This window comes from Oncorhynchus nerka, linkage group LG7 (genome assembly GCF_034236695.1).
Source record: "Oncorhynchus nerka isolate Pitt River linkage group LG7, Oner_Uvic_2.0, whole genome shotgun sequence".
Classification (NCBI taxonomy): Eukaryota; Metazoa; Chordata; class Actinopteri; order Salmoniformes; family Salmonidae; genus Oncorhynchus; species Oncorhynchus nerka.
The window spans coordinates 28,211,135-28,229,065 of record NC_088402.1 but is presented as its reverse complement, the minus strand read 5'-3'; the positions used below and the strand labels follow the sequence as shown (position 1 = coordinate 28,229,065).

The 17,931-nt window shown below is 45.1% G+C and overlaps 1 protein-coding gene across 1 annotated transcript in view; it reads right to left on the bottom strand.

The window, feature by feature from the left end:
- The window catches only part of LOC115124836 (thrombospondin type-1 domain-containing protein 7A-like), a 181,992-nt gene that overhangs the window by 36,845 nt on the left and 127,216 nt on the right, over positions 1-17,931 (bottom strand). The window contains exons 15-21 of the mRNA XM_065021043.1: positions 16,123-16,301; positions 15,422-15,427; positions 15,055-15,188; positions 14,673-14,826; positions 8,802-8,943; positions 8,452-8,567; positions 8,141-8,258 (exon numbers count right to left, since the gene is read on the bottom strand). Coding sequence (XP_064877115.1) covers positions 8,141-8,258; positions 8,452-8,567; positions 8,802-8,943; positions 14,673-14,826; positions 15,055-15,188; positions 15,422-15,427; positions 16,123-16,301 — 849 coding nt within the window. The remainder of the gene's footprint in view (positions 1-8,140; positions 8,259-8,451; positions 8,568-8,801; positions 8,944-14,672; positions 14,827-15,054; positions 15,189-15,421; positions 15,428-16,122; positions 16,302-17,931) is intronic.

Here is a 17,931-nt window from a genome sequence, read left to right as displayed (position 1 = left end):
ACGGCTGACCAGACCTCTACAATACTCCTACCTCTACTAGAGAGGAACCAGGCTCAGAGTGCTGACCAGACCTCTACTATACTCCTACCTCCACTAGAGAGGAACCAGGGTCAGACGGCTGACCAGACCTCTACTATACTCCTACCTCTACTAGAGAGGAACCAGGCTCAGAGGGCTGACCAGACCTCTACTATACTCCTAGCTCCACTAGAGAGGAACCAGGTTCAGAGGGCTGACCAGCTCCACCTCCACTAGAGAGGAACCAGGCTCAGAGGGTTGACCAGTCCTCTACTATACTCCTACCTCCACTAGAGAGGAACCAGGCTCAGAGGGTTGACCAGTCCTCCACTATACTCCTACCTCCACTAGAGAGGAACCAGGCTCAGAGGGTTGACCAGTCCTCTACTATACTCCTACCTCCACTAGAGAGGAACCAGGCTCAGAGGGTTGACCAGTCCTCTACTATACTCCTACCTCCACTAGAGAGGAACCAGGGTCAGACGGCTGACCAGACCTCTACTATACTCCTACCTCCACTAGAGAGGAACCAGGCTCCAGTCCTCTACTATACTCCTACCTCCACTAGAGAGGAACCAGGCTCAGAGGGTTGACCAGTCCTCCACTATACTCCTACCTCCACTAGAGAGGAACCAGGTTCAGAGGGCTGACCAGTCCTCCACTATACTACTACCTCTACTAGAGAGGAACCAGGTTCAGAGGGCTGACCAGTCCTCCACTATACTCCTACCTCCACTAGAGAGGAACCAGGCTCAGAGGGTTGACCAGTCCTCTACTATACTCCTACCTCCACTAGAGAGGAACCAGGCTCAGAGGGTTGACCATTCCTCTACTATACTCCTACCTCCACTAGAGAGGAACCAGGCTCAGAGGGTTGACCAGTCCTCCACTATACTCCTACCTCCACTAGAGAGGAACCAGGTTCAGAGGGCTGACCAGTCCTCCACTATACTCCTACCTCCACTAGAGAGGAACCAGGCTCAGAGGGTTGACCAGTCCTCTACTATACTCCTACCTCCACTAGAGAGGAACCAGGCTCAGAGGGTTGACCAGTCCTCTACTATACTCCTAGCTCCACTAGAGAGGAACCAGGCTCAGAGGGCTGACCAGACCTCTACCATACTCCTACCTCCACTAGAGAGGAACCAGGCTCAGAGGGCTGACTAGACCTCTACTATACTCCTACCTCCACTAGAAAGGAACCAGGGTCAGACGGCTGACCAGACCTCTACAATACTCCCACCTCTACTAGAGAGGAACCAGGCTCAGAGTGCTGACCAGACCTCTACTATACTCCTACCTCCACTAGAGAGGAACCAGGGTCAGACGGCTGACCAGACCTCTACTATACTCCTACCTCTACTAGAGAGGAACCAGGCTCAGAGGGCTGACCAGACCTCTACTATACTCCTAGCTCCACTAGAGAGGAACCAGGCTCAGAGGGTTGACCAGTCCTCTACTATACTCCTACCTCCACTAGAGAGGAACCAGGCTCAGAGGGCTGACCAGTCCTCCACTATACTCCTACCTCTACTAGAGAGGAACCAGGTTCAGAGGGCTGACCAGTCCCCCACTATACTCCTACCTCCACTAGAGAGGAACCAGGCTCAGAGGGTTGACCAGTCCTCTACTATACTCCTACCTCCACTAGAGAGGAACCAGGCTCAGAGGGTTGACCAGTCCTCTACTATACTCCTACCTCCACTAGAGAGGAACCAGGCTCAGAGGGTTGACCAGTCCTCCATTATACTCCTACCTCCACTAGAGAGGAACCAGGCCAGAGGCTGACCAGTCCTCCACTATACTCCTACCTCCACTAGAGAGGAACCAGGTTCAGAGGGCTGACCAGTCATCCACTATACTCCTACCTCTACTAGAGAGGAACCAGGTTCAGAGGGCTGACCAGTCCTCCACTATACTCCTACCTCTACTAGAGAGGAACCAGGTTCAGAGGGCTGACCAGTCCCCCACTATACTCCTACCTCCACTAGAGAGGAACCAGGCTCAGAGGGTTGACCAGTCCTCTACTATACTCCTACCTCCACTAGAGAGGAACCAGGCTCAGAGGGTTGACCAGTCCTCTACTATACTCCTACCTCCACTAGAGAGGAACCAGGCTCAGAGGGTTGACCAGTCCTCCACTATACTCCTACCGCCACTAGAGAGGAACCAGGTTCAGAGGGCTGACCAGTCATCCACTATACTCCTACCTCTACTAGAGAGGAACCAGGTTCAGAGGGCTGACCAGTCCTCCACTATACTCCTACCTCCACTAGAGAGGAACCAGGCTCAGAGGGTTGACCAGTCCTCTACTATACTCCTACCTCCACTAGAGAGGAACCAGGCTCAGAGGGTTGACCAGTCCTCTACTATACTCCTACCTCCACTAGAGAGGAACCAGGCTCAGAGGGTTGACCAGTCCTCTACTATACTCCTACCTCCACTAGAGAGGAACCAGGCTCAGAGGGTTGACCAGTCCTCTACTATACTCCTACCTCCACTAGAGAGGAACCAGGCTCAGAGGGTTGACCAGTCCTCTACTATACTCCTACCTCCACTAGAGAGGAACCAGGTTCAGAGGGCTGACCAGTCCTCCACTATACTCCTACCTCTACTAGAGAGGAACCAGGTTCAGAGGGCTGACCAGTCCTCCACTATACTCCTACCTCCACTAGAGAGGAACCAGGCTCAGAGGGTTGACCAGTCCTCTACTATACTCCTACCTCCACTAGAGAGGAACCAGGCTCAGAGGGTTGACCAGAACTCCTCCACTAGAGAGGAACCAGGCTCAGAGGGTTGACCAGTCCTCCACTATACTCCTACCTCCACTAGAGAGGAACCAGGCTCAGAGGGTTGACCAGTACCTCCACTAGAGAGGAACCAGGCTCAGAGGGTTGACCAGTCCTCTACTATACTCCTACCTCCACTAGAGAGGAACCAGGCTCAGAGGGTTGACCAGTCCTCCATTATACTCCTACCTCCACTAGAGAGGAACCAGGCTCAGAGGGTTGACCAGTCCTCCACTATACTCCTACCTCCACTAGAGAGGAACCAGGTTCAGAGGGCTGACCAGTCATCCACTATACTCCTACCTCTACTAGAGAGGAACCAGGTTCAGAGGGCTGACCAGTCCTCCACTATACTCCTACCTCCACTAGAGAGGAACCAGGCTCAGAGGGTTGACCAGTCCTCTACTATACTCCTACCTCCACTAGAGAGGAACCAGGCTCAGAGGGTTGACCAGTCCTCTACTATACTCCTACCTCCACTAGAGAGGAACCAGGCTCAGAGGGTTGACCAGTCCACTAGAGAGGAACCAGGCCAGAGGGTTGACCAGTCCTCTACTATACTCCTACCTCCACTAGAGAGGAACCAGGCTCAGAGGGTTGACCAGTCCTCTACTATACTCCTACCTCCACTAGAGAGGAACCAGGTTCAGAGGGCTGACCAGTCCTCCACTATACTCCTACCTCTACTAGAGAGGAACCAGGTTCAGAGGGCTGACCAGTCCTCCACTATACTCCTACCTCCACTAGAGAGGAACCAGGCTCAGAGGGTTGACCAGTCCTCTACTATACTCCTACCTCCACTAGAGAGGAACCAGGCTCAGAGGGTTGACCAGTCCTCTACTATACTCCTACCTCCACTAGAGAGGAACCAGGCTCAGAGGGTTGACCAGTCCTCTACTATACTCCTACCTCCACTAGAGAGGAACCAGGCTCAGAGGGTTGACCAGTCCTCTACTATACTCCTACCTCCACTAGAGAGGAACCAGGCTCAGAGGGTTGACCAGTCCTCTACTATACTCCTACCTCCACTAGAGAGGAACCAGGCTCAGAGGGTTGACCAGTTCTCTACTATACTCCTAGCTCCACTAGAGAGGAACCAGGCTCAGAGGGTTGACCAGTCCTCTACTATACTCCTACCTCCACTAGAGAGGAACCAGGCTCAGAGGGTTGACCAGTCCTCTACTATACTCCTACCTCCACTAGAGAGGAACCAGGCTCAGACGGTTGACCAGTCCTCTACTATACTCCTACCTCCACTAGAGAGGAACCAGGCTCAGAGGGTTGACCAGTCCTCTACTATACTCCTACCTCTACTAGAGAGGAACCAGGCTCAGAGGGCTGACCAGACCTCTACTATACTCCTAGCTCTACTAGAGAGGAACCAGGGTCAGAGGGTTGACCAGTCCTCTACTATACTCCTACCTCTACTAGAGAGGAACCAGGTTCAGAGGGTTGACCAGTCCTCTACTATACTCCTACCTCTACTAGAGAGGAACCAGGCTCAGAGGGCTGACCAGACCTCTACTATACTCCTAGCTCTACTAGAGAGGAACCAGGGTCAGAGGGTTGACCAGTCAAATTCAGTTGATGCTACATCAAATAAAGTTCCCTCTCCTTAATATACATTTGCCACTTTCCTTCTCATTTGTTCGCTGTAGAAGTAATTGATATCTCCATGTGTCAGTGTTATTTTCTCTAAAGCTGACTGCACACGCACAGGACCTGGGAGGCATATACTTCTCCTTAATGTTGAACACAATTAGAATGGAGTCCCCCAGGCTTGGTGTAGCCTGCAGCTAGTCTCTAGTCTCACACAGCTGCCAATTCATCTTCTAGTGAACACACCGTGATGCATGCCACGATGCGTGTCCCCATAGAGAGGGGATGTGCTGTCCCCATAGAGAGAGGATGTGCTGTCCCCATAGAGAGGGGATGTGCTGTCCCCATAGAGAGGGGATGTGCTGTCCCCACAGTGAGGGGAAGTGCTGTCCCCATAGAGGTTCTCTCCTTCCTTCAAAGCTATTTTTAATCAGCAGTCAGGGTTTTCCTGAGATTCTCTCCTCTGCTTTTTTTGAAGGTGGTTCACTCAAGGGGAGGTTCACTATTGCCTACACCAAAGGTAACTATTATTCTCCAATGGGATTCTGATTCTATGCTCTCCGGTCCTGTCTCTCTACTCACCTACTCACTCAACAGGTTGTCTATAGTAGCGGTGAGTTTTGGGATGAGGAGCAGTGTGTGACTGGGTGGGCCGCTGGTCAAGGGGGAAGCTAGTGCCAGCTGTCGCTATCATGGTTTTGCCAAGGAAGACACATTATCTCTGCACACAGGTCTGATATTTCCCAGGAAACTAGTGTGTGTGTGTGTGTGTGTGTGTGTGTGTGTGTGTGTGTGTGTGTGTGTGTGTGTGTGTGTGTGTGTGTGTGTGTGTGTGTGTGTGTGTGTGTGCGTGTGTGCGAGTGAAAGACCTGGGTTCAAATACATTGGAGTATTTATTATGAAATACTTATTTTTCTTTGAGTATTTTCAAAATACTTGGCCGCAATCAACTACCTCTATTGGAATTATTTGAAAGTATTGTCAAATTATTTCCAAGTATATTTACAAATACCTTCCATTGAATAATATAACATATCTAAATGTCTTTGAAAGTAATTGAAATGACCAAAATTGTATTTTAACCCAGGTCAGGTGTGTGTGTCTGCGTGTGCGCGCGCCGAGTGCCTGTGTTTGTGTTTACATCGCACTGATTGATACGATACATTGGTGCTTCTAGGTGTCTCCATTTCATTTAGAAAAAAACGAAATTACCTGGCTCAGGAACAGATATTAGCTACTCAACGTAATTGTGTCCTGCCATCCGACAATTAGATGAACAATCAACTCCAGGAAGAAAAGTAGTGAGTGTGAGAAGCTGTTCTCTTCCTCTCCTCTTCCTGTGGTTTATCTGCTGCTACTCTAATCCTGTGACAAATCCTCACGTTGCCTGGGGACAGATTAATGGCAACCACAATAGCTAGAGCCTGTATTGGTTTCATATCTCAGCCTGTATTTGCTCCCTGGCCAACTATGACACTGGCCAGTGCTCTGAAGGACTCCTGGAGTGGCAGAGTGGTCCCTCAGGCCCAGAACACACAGGCTTAATGGACCGTCAATCAATCCTCTGATCCTGTAGGATTACACATGAGGACATCATCATCCCCCCCATTACTCTCAGTTGGTTTAAGGCTCACAATTGTTTCTCTCTCACATCATAAAATGCTTCTCGTTTCAGCCATTACCTCAGAGGAGAGGCTGTTTCAAAGCTGTGTGTGCTGTTGATCAGTAGCATTGTGAACCTGCAGCGCTATGAGTAATAAGGAATGACTCACAGACTACCCACCATTCCTGCAAATCCACACCCTATACTACGATATACAGTGCTATAATTAAGCAATAAGGCCAGAGGAGGTGTGGTATATGGCCAATATACCATGGCTTATTACGCTTGATGCAACTCAGAGTTCTGGATACAGCCCTTAGCCGTGGTATATTGGCCAAATACAGTTGAAGTCGGAAGTTTACATAAACCTTAACCAAATACATTTAAACTCAGATTTTCAAAATTCCTGACATTTAATCCTCTCTGTTTTAGGTCAGTTTAGGATCACCACTTTATTTTAAGAATGTGAAATGTCAGAATAATAGTAGAGAGAATGATTTATTTCAGCTTTTATTTCTTTTTCATCACATTCCCAGTGGGTCAGAAGTTTACAGACACTCAATTAGTATTTGGTAGCATTGCCTTTAAATTGTTTAACTTGGGTCAAACGTTTCGGGTAGCCATCCACAATCTTCCCACAATAAGTTGGATGAATTTTGCCCCATTCCTCCTGGCAGAGTTGGCGTAACTGAGTCAGGTTAGTAGGCCTCCTTGCTCGCACACGCTTTTTCAGTTCTGCCCACACATTTTCTATGGGATTGAGGGTCAGGGCTTTGTGATGGCCACTCCAATACCTTGACTTTGTTGTCCTTAAGCCATTTTGCCACAACTTTGGAAGCATGTTTGGGGTCATTGTCCATTTGGAAGACCCATTTGCGACCAAGCTTTAACTTCCTGACTGAGATGTTACTTCAATATATCCACATAATTATCCTTCCTCATGATGCCATCTATTTTGTGAAGTGCATCAGTCCCTCCTGCAGCAAAGCACCCACACAACATGATGCTGCCACCCCCGTGCTTCAGGGTTGGGATGGTGTTCTTCTGCTTGCAAGCCTCCCCCTTTTTCCTCCAAACATAACAATGGTCATTATGGCCAAACAGTTCTATTTTTGTTTCATCAGACCAGAGGGCATTTCTCCAAAAGTACGATCTTTGTCCCCATGTGCAGACCGTGATTTGCACTTTTCGCACCAAAGTACGTTTATCCCTAGGAGACAGAACGTGTCTCCTTCTTGAGTGGTATGACAGCTGCATGGTCCCATGGTGTTTATACTTGTGTACTATTGTTTGTACAGATGCATGTGGTACCTTCATGCGTTTGGAATTTGCTCCCAAGGATGAACCAGACTTGTGGAGGTCTACAATTTTTTTCTGAGGTCTTGACTGATTTCTTTTAATTTTCACATAAGGTCAAGCAAAGAGGTGCTGAGTTTAAAGGTAGGTCTTGAAATACATCCACAGGTACACCTCCAATTGACTCAAATTATGTCAATTAGCCTATCAGAAGCTTCTAAAGCCATGACATCATTTTCTGGAATTTTCCAAGATGTTTTAAAAGCACAGTCAACTTAGTGTATGTAAACTTCTGACCCACTGGAATTGTGATACAGTGAATTATCTGTCTGTAAACAATTGTTGTAAAAATGACTTGTGTCATGTACAAAGTAGATGTCCTAACTGACTTGCCAAAACTAGTTTTAAAAATGAGTTTTAATGTCTCCAACCTAAGTGTATGTAAACTTCCAACTTCAAAACTCTGAGGTGTCTTATTGCTATTATAAACTGGTCACCAATGTAATTAGTGCAGTCGTACCCTTGATATATGGTCTGATATACCATGGCGTTCAGCCAATCAGCATTCAGGGTTCGAACCACCCAGTTTATGTGGATGGATGGATAATTAGTCAAATGACTTCTAGTCACAGACTACCCACTATCCATGGACCGATATAACATTGATAGGTGAAATAGACAGGTGAATGGACCACTTAATCAGTTCTCTGTTATTTCTTTGATTTATGGCTATACCTTCAGAATTTGATGTGATTAGCCTTGAACGCATTCCCAGCATTTTAACACGGAATCATATTTTTGTCACAAAGAGTGGGTTAAGGAGATGGTGACGTACCTGCTAGTCCACAGGTTTGTGTGCACTCGGACCAGGGTGACCAATCAGATAGCTGGCAGTTGATGGGACACTCCACAACACAGGAAGCATTCATCTGCCACTTCCTGTCCAGCCCCAGCTGAAAGAGACAAGGAAACAAAAAGAAAAGTACTTTATTTGGCCATTTGTGGAGAATGAGAGATTCTTCTTCTTCGCTGTTTCCAAGTCGCCCAGGCAACACACCAACAGCAACCTGTCTGGACTCTGACGACAGAAGAATCGCTCTCATTAATCACCAATGAGCTTTGGAATGGAAAGAGAAGAACACAGACCTCTTCACAGAACTTGAGGTCGACAGACTTGCCGTCGCTTCGTACACAGTCCAGCATGCGTGTCTTCATGCCACTACCACACACAGCTCTCTCACTCAGCTGACAGGTGCTCCAATCTGCGTAAAAAACAAAATAGCATAAGAAACGTGAGGTGAAAAAGGAGACTGCCTACCTCCCAACCCCTTTTCCTCTGGAGTGCACTTAATTCATATCAAATGCCAGGCGGTCTAAATCCACTTGATGTAAGATCACATACTGTATTTACCATCCAGAGCCATATATTTCCATGTTGATATTTGGCTCTGGTACCATCCATCGCATGCAGTAATCCAGGCTGACATTTGCCTTACCGGTGATGTTATAGGAGTAGTGATAGCAGTTGCTGTTGAGGCTGCAGGGCTCGGTCTCTGTGGTGTTGGGGCACAGCTTTCCCTCTCCAGGTTGACGAACGGGGTATGCTGTCCTATCCCGAGTGCTGATTTTGTTGCATGGCTTAAATCAGAGAAGAAGTCAATCAATTAATCAAACAGATTCATTTAAGAAGCCATTTTTACATCAGTCGTAGTCACAAGATGATTTTACAATAGCCTGGCCTAGACCTAAAGCAAGTCAGGAAATCCGCTTTTAGTTTGACGTTTGATGCAAACCAAATATGAAACACTGTAAAAGTGAATTTACCACTTTCCGACCAGCAAATTGAAAAAGGTTTTCCATGAATATATATTTTCCCCTACATTACCCTCTGTCTATTTCCACGTCTGTCTATTTTCCCCAACCAACCCCTACAAGATAAATTGGTCTATTCAGGTGTTTTCAGACCATTTCTATTTGGAGTGCTGTCTTCCCCTGCTTATACAGCCACATATTCCATATAATTAACCTGGGAAGGGCAATGGCAGGGCCCTCTTCCCACTAGAGGTTCACCACGGGCACACACACACACACACACACACACACACACACACACACACACACACACACACACACACACACACGCTCACACTTTCATGCACGTTTCACAGACACACATTTCCACAGCACTCTCCCATACACACACGCTCCCACACACGCACAGGTGCGCACACACACAGATATACACACACACAGGTCCCCCCCTTCCACCAGAGATATTCCAATAATACCTTGGTCACAGCATGCTATTAAGAGCTGCATGAGATCATCTTCCCTGCTGAAAGTCTTCCACCCTCTCTCTTTCCCTCCATTCATTTCAAAGGAAAAATCCTAGCTATTCTCCCACCAGAGAATAATACATACTGAATAGCCAGCACTTAAATTGGTGCAAGCCTTGCCGGAGCACCACACTAAATTGGTGAGAACCCAGTAAGAACATAACACATACCAAATGGACATCACCTAAATGAGTAAGAGCCTTGCTGGAGAATCACACTTTCCAAATGACATCATTATAAACTGGTGAGAGCCCAACAGGAGAATCACACTTATCAAATGACATCATTCTAAACTAGTGAGAGCCCAACAGGAGAATCACACTTATCAAATGACATCATTCTAAACTGGTGAGAGCCCAACAGGAGAATCACACTTATCAAATGACATCATTCTAAACTAGTGAGAGCCCAACAGGAGAATCACACTTATCAAATGACATCATTCTAAACTAGTGAGAGCCCAACAGGAGAATCACACTTATCAAATGACATCATTCTAAACTGGTGAGAGCCCAACAGGAGAATCACACTTACCAAATGACATCATTATAAACTGGTGAGAGCCCAACAGGAGAATCACATTTATCAAATGACATCATTCTAAACTAGTGAGAGCCCAACAGGAGAATCACACTTTCCAAATGACATCATTATAAACTGGTGAGAGCCCAACAGGAGAATCACATTTATCAAATGACATCATTCTAAACTAGTGAGAGCCCAACAGGAGAATCACACTTATCAAATGACATCATTCTAAACTGGTGAGAGCCCAACAGGAGAATCACGCTTATCAAAAGACATCATTCTAAACTAGTGAGAGCCCAACAGGAGAATCACACTTATCAAATGACATCATTCTAAACTAGTGAGAGCCCAACAGGAGAATCACACTTATCAAATGACATCATTCTAAACTAGTGAGAGCCCAACAGGAGAATCACACTTATCAAATGACATCATTCTAAACTAGTGAGAGCCCAACAGGAGAATCACACTTATCAAATGACATCATTCTAAACTAGTGAGAGCCCAACAGGAGAATCACACTTATCAAATTACATCATTCTAAACTGGTGAGAGCCCAACAGGAGAATCACACTTATCAATGACATCATTATAAACTGGTGAGAGCCCAACAGGAGAATCACACTTACCAATGACATCATTATAAACTGGTGAGAGCCCAACAGGAGAATCACACTTATCAAATGACATCATTCTAAACTGGTGAGAGCCCAACAGGAGAATCACACTTATCAAATGACATCATTCTAAACTCGTCAGAGCCCAACAGGAGAATCACACTTATCAAATGACATCATTATAAACTGGTGAGAGCCCAACAGGAGAATCACACTTATCAAATGACATCATTCTAAACTAGTGAGAGCCCAACAGGAGAATCACACTTACCAATGACATCATTATAAACTGGTGAGAGCCCAACAGGAGAATCACACTTATCAAATGACATCATTCTAAACTGGTGAGAACTCAACAGGAGAATCACACTTATCAAATGACATCATTCTAAACTGGTCAGAGCACAACAGGAGAATCACACTTATCAAATGACATCATTATAAACTGGTGAGAGCCCAACAGGAGAATCACACTTACCAAATGACATCATTCTAAACTAGTGAGAGCCCAACAGGAGAATCACACTTATCAAATGACATCATTCTAAACTAGTGAGAGCCCAACAGGAGAATCACACTTATCAAATGACATCATTCTAAACTAGTGAGAGCCCAACAGGAGAATCACACTTATCAAATGACATCATTCTAAACTAGTGAGAGCCCAACAGGAGAATCACACTTATCAAGTGACATCATTCTAAACTAGTGAGAGCCCAACAGGAGAATCACACTTATCAAATGACATCATTCTAAACTAGTGAGAGCCCAACAGGAGAATCACACTTATCAAATGACATCATTCTAAACTGGTGAGAGCCCAACAGGAGAATCACACTTACCAATGACATCATTCTAAACTGGTGAGAACTCAACAGGAGAATCACACTTATCAAATGACATCATTCTAAACTGGTGAGAACTCAACAGGAGAATCACACTTATCAAATGACATCATTCTAAACTGGTGAGAGCCCAACAGGGGAATCACACTTACCAAATGGCCATCGTTTACAGTTTTTTTGTTTTTGTTACAATCGCTAGGACACATTCCTCAATACTTAGGTCACTTTTTCAAAACTCTTCACACAGTGATCACAACAGCAGGCTATGTGGGCTAAACTGTGGTTCATTTTTCATTGCTTTGGCACGAAATACATTCAATGACTACATCTTTCAAATTTCATGAGTTCTTTTCTCACTCAGACACAACCATACATAGTCTTGAACTTAAGTTCAAAACCTAACATAACACAAAATTGAATAAGACAGCAATTAGCTACATTTATACAGCAATACCTTATTAAAATATACTCCAAATCTAAACAATGAAATACTATCAAAACAATTAGACCAACCACAGCTGATTCCCATTGTAGCTGAACACCTACCCAGGTGTTAGTCTTTCAATTTCATTACCATCTATACAAAAGGGGATATTTTAGGAATAATTCCGTACTGTAATTTTAACATGGACCCAGACAGAGATAGAGAAGTGGTTGACAGTGGAAGAAGAGTGGCTGGGAGGGGGGGGAGTACGTATGCGTGGTGGAAGAAGACTGAGAGGAAGATCCAGAGCTGTAGTCTCAGATGAGATTAGGGCTGCTATAAGTGATCATGTAATAAATCATGGTCCATCAATGAGAGGGGCTGGTCTAAGAGAGGCTGGTCTGAGAGAGGCTGGTCTGAGAGAGGCTGGTCTGAGAGAGGCTGGTCTGAGAGAGGCTGGTCTGAGAGTGCAGACAAATCTGCACATCTTTCTGGGCAAAACAACAGGTAAGATGTGCATTCTGCATCTGACTGAACTGCACATTACAGAAGTACATTGAGCAAAGCCTCCAAACCCACTTATGTGTAATTGTTTTTGTATTTCTGCTTAGGACCCAACGGCTACCTCCCACAGCTGGGAGAGGTAGGATTTTCACTGCTGTGCAGGAAACTGCCATCGTTGATATGGTCATCAGAAACAATGGCATAAAACTCACAGAGATTCGGAACAGAGCGTTGGCAGACAACATTACATTTGGAAATATTCACAATGTAAGCATAACAACTATTTCTAGAGTCCTGAAACAACATCAAGTCAGGATGAAGCAGTTGTACACTGTCCCCTTTGAGAGGAACTCTGAACGAGTCAAGCAACTCAGGAACAAATATGTCCAGGTAAGATGAGTATAAAATACAGAACTGGTTTTGAACAAAACCGAACAGAGCAGAGGCACACCATGGCATGTTTTTAGGCAAAATGTAAACAACTGTAATAGCCTAACTCTTATGTTGCCTTGTGGATTTATTTTAGAGAGTCATGGAGATTGAAGCCAGGCAAACACCCCACATATTCATCTTTGTGGATGAGGCTGGTTTCAAGCTGGCCAAAACACGGCGGTGAGGAAGGAATGTGATTGGGAAAAGAGCCACAGTGGATGTCCCGGGCCAGAGGGGTGGATGTCCCGGGCCAGAGGGGTGGATGTCCCAGGCCAGAGGGGTGGATGTCCCAGGCCAGAGGGGTGACAACATCACAATGTGTGCAGCAATATCCTCTGATGGATGGCTGTTACACAAACCGCTAATTGGGCCATACAACACAGAGAGTCTCATTTCATTCCTGGATGACCTCTATGGAAGGTTGTGTCAGGTGAGGAAAGGGGTGCAGTGAGGCGAAATCGGCCAACGTTTGTAATTGTATGGGACAACGTGGCATTTCACCACTCCCATGCAGTCACAGAGTGGTTTACAGCCCATCTCAGGATGGTGTCACTTTTCCTTCCACCTTACTCTCTATTCCTCAACCCCATAGAGGAATTATTTTCCTTATGGAGGTGGAAGGTTTATGACCACCATCCACATAATCAAATGTCCCTCCTGGACGCAATGAATGCTGGATGCCTGGACATATCTGCAGAAGATTGCCAGGGATGGACCAGGCATGCCAAAATATTATTTCCCAGGTGTATTGCCCAAGATGACGTATGATGGTGTGGATGAGAACCTGCGACCAAATGCAGAAGACATAGTTGACTAGCACTGCTACTGTATCTGTGTCGGTAGATGGTGTATATACAAATTCTTGTATTTTGGAATACCTCAATGCCATAAAATGCCATAAAACATATTGAAGCATATTGCATCATGTCTGATTAATTCCTGAAACATAAACTGCAGTGGATTCTAAACAGTAGAGAGGTGTCATTCTTGTTTTGTAAAGACATTTTACAAAAGAAAACATTGTGTAATGCTACCTGTTGTTAGTGTTTTTAGATCTTTTTTTTATGAGTGACAACGTGTGCTTGTTGGGTAACAACATTTGCTTGTGTTATAGAAAAATGTGTTGATTTGAGACATGTATGAAGTGTTTTGGTAGTTTTAGTGCATTTTAGATGTGAAATGCTGTGCCAAGCTGAAAGTTGGTTAGGAGAACTGTGTGAAGAGATTTGAAGAATTGAACTAGGTATTGAGAAATGGGTCCTGGGGAATGTAAAAAACTGTAAATTGGTGCAAACCCGAAGTGAAAGTTGCTGACAAGAGCTCTGCTGTGAATGACATTTCTGAATATGGGAATATGGCCGAAACAGGTTAAATAGAAAGTGGAGACTTGGCATGATTAGCCAGTTATTATATGTTAAGGTGTGAGACAGAGATCCACGGTGAGTAGCACAACAGGTATTTCAGGTAATAGTTAACCCTTTAAGCAGTCTACCCTTGTTTTGAGTGTATTCAGCACCACAGCCTCAGACTATAACAGATTAGAATAGTCCTGCACTGGTCCACCTACTGAGATGGACTTTTCTTTGCTCCCAACCAAACCCAGAAAACACAAAATATTGGAAATATTGCAAAGGGATAAAATAGGTGCTAAAACAACAAGGTTGTCAGCATCTGTCCATACCAGTGAGCAGCTGCTCCAGGCCCCCCAGTCAGACAGGACACAGTCCTCAGGGCAGGGCAGCTGGCGGTCTCTGGCCCCTAGAGGCATCTCCTCTGGGTCACACAGGTAATCCTCCACAGGGTCCGACGGCCCATTGATAGTGTTCTGCATACACCTGGACAGAGGGGGAACGATAGGTTAGCAATACTGATACAATTATCGTTGGTTTTTGTAGAGGAGATGAAGGCGAGATGAAGGCAGGAATCACCTTGAATGTATGAAGCTAAGAAAACGTCACAGAACAGGGTTAGTTGGAAAGACTGTCGCGGTCCTTCAGTCCACTAGGAGCTTAAATGAATAAGTCAAATAGGCTGTTGTACCTATAAGAGCTGATCGTCCGTACCTGACCTTTCTGGTCTGCACTCCTTCTCCACAGTTCTCCTTCAGGTCCACGTTGCTGACCTTCCAGACACTCCAGGGTTCAGCCACCCACACATACTGACCACAGTCACTGAGACAGGGCACCACCTCATACACCTTGTGAGAGACCACTACACAGTTAGCCACCCACGGTCACACCACCATCCATCCCATAGCAAAAATGCACGTATTTTAACACATTTGTATATGATGAAATAGTATAGAGCAGGTTTGTGCTCGCGCAAAACTCATTCATTACATTTACTCCCACACTATTATCCATCCCACAGCAAGAAGAAATACATTGATCTGTACAAAAACACTATAAAAGGCAGTGACAAGTCACTCACCTGAGCCTGTGGATGGGGTCAGTTCATACACCAAGGAAAAGAAGAAAATAATAGTGGGGAAACAGACAGTGAGTGTTTAAATATAGGATTATTAGAATGCAGTACACCATGTTCCCTTGTTTCTCTGTAGGAGCATAGAGTTCACAGTTCTTTCCCCTTCCTTAATCTTACAGGTAGCCTAGCAGTTAGCGTGTTGGGCCAGTAACTGAAAGGTATCTGGTTCGAAGTCCTAAACTGACAACGTGCAAAAATCTGCCGATGTGCTCTTGAGCAAGGCACTTAACCTTCAACGCTCCTGTAAGCTAAATGACTAAAATGTAAATGTGTACAAGCCCTAACTCAGCTAATGAATGAAACACTGAAAGATGTCCACTCTGGCTTCATTAAAAAATGAACACTGTTATGGTTCCTTTAATCTAATGCATTAAATCGTAATCCAAGTATTTGAATTAAACATTAAAACAAGCCAGAGACCTCTACCCTCTACCATGTTCTAGTCTTGCCCAGAAACAACCCTTATCCGTTATCCTCTACCCCCAAGAGACTAGACACTAAGTTGTGGAGATCTGAGTAGAGTTAATCAATTTAAGCAATATGGAAATAATCTGGCCAATCCTCTCAGATCTCTACAAATGTCTTTGGGGTAAGGGCTAGTGGTTGTTTCTAGACAGGGCCAAGAGTGATGAATGTCTCCCACTCACCTGGTTGACATGGTCCAGTTTGGGGCACGGTCGACCACCGTTGTAAGGCTTCTCCCTCAGCCACTTGGAACGCACTTTGACCCCACTGCCGCAGGACTTGCTGCATCGTGACCAGTTTGACCACTCACTGAGCTTGCAGTCAGACGGACAGGGGATGATGCAAGCCTCCTCAATATAACCTGAAACCACAGAGACAACTAGGCATCAGTATAGTTTCATCATCTGGCAGTATCTGTATCAGTTTACACAGCTGTTGATGCAGCAAGCTAAATCCAACATTCCTATTGATACGGATGAAAAGCCACAGAGAGGATTATAAAGAACTGAGATGGCAGCGCTGTGCAACTAACAGCATTATTACACTGTTTACTGTAGCTTGGCAAATGCAATGGAACAAGAGGGCAGCAGCCTGTTGTGCGATTTAGAAGACTGTTGTTTTTCTGGGCAAGTGAGTCAGAGAGAGGGAGAGAGAAAGAACAAGTGAGAGAGCAAGTGAGAGAGAAAGAAACTGAGGCAGAGAGAGCAAGAGAAAGAGAGAGAGAGAGAGAGAGAGAGAGAAATGGAGGGAGAGAGAGAGATGGAGGACGGGAGAGAGAGAGAGGTTATGATTTTGGGAGTTTTGGCAGGAGTGCTTCTCTCTCGGCTTGTTATTTATTTTTATCTGGGCAAAAGGGTGGATTACTGAGCCTCATGTGTCCACTGAAAGAGCAGGGAGGTCAGAGGTCTTAGCTGTTTTGAGTGTTATTACTACTGCTACTGGAGCAAGGTCACAAGTTTTGACTCAAAACACAGGAACCTGCGTGGATCCTCAGCAGTGGAAATACATTAACATACTGCGAATTAGGAATTTTAGAGTGCATTCTTTTGTTCTTAGACTATTTTACATCTAGTAAATGTATGTTTGTGAACTTGCTGAAGTAAGATAAGATCAGAAGAACAAACACAGTGTTGTCTATTTTCCCTCTAGGACATTAAAAAAAAACAAAGACTAACAGCGTTATTAGAGGGATATTTTTTGTTGCCCAAATTGATTACCCCCTAATCCAGTTGTATTTGGGCTTTTTCCTCTACATTTTTAAGGAAGTCACCTGGTTACTATTCCTAAAAGACCCACAAAAACAACAATTCGGAAACAACTAGTTAACCAAAATGAAAAGACAAATCAAATCAATCCAATTCCTGAGGAACTGACCTGTGTAAGTTACAGACACTTATGATACAGTAACACTACTACAGATACACTGCATATTTTGCTTAGTTTTATTTGTAGTTCTATATAGATCCATTTTGAAACAAGTATACTGTAGCAGAGAAGCTACTGTAAGACAGACAATCCCTCTATATTGTTAGTGGCCGCCCCACTACTGTCATGCCACTGGCAATAAGAGTCTGCCTGTTGGTCACTGCTTCTCAGAACCTGCTATCTCACTCACACTAATACCTGGCCATCACGCCAGAACACACCCATTGATCACTCACTGTCAACCTTTCCAGCCAGCCTCGTTTTCTGTTTTAACATGGAACCATCCTGCCAAGCCCACATAAAGCAGGGAATCAAATTGTCACTATAGTACCGTTTACAGACAGACTGTATGGTATGTTGTCTGTAAAAGAAAACAGGCAATGTTTTTTAGAACCCAATTCATACAGTCCCATTTTTTACCACGTTCTTGCTGGGGTAAGCCTTTTATATCTCCAGTGCACATGCCGGCAATCCATTAAATATACACATCACAAACAAATCCACTATTAATAGTTTGTAGGCAGGTCCTAAGAAACATACGACTAATAAAATAAAAGAATGGCATA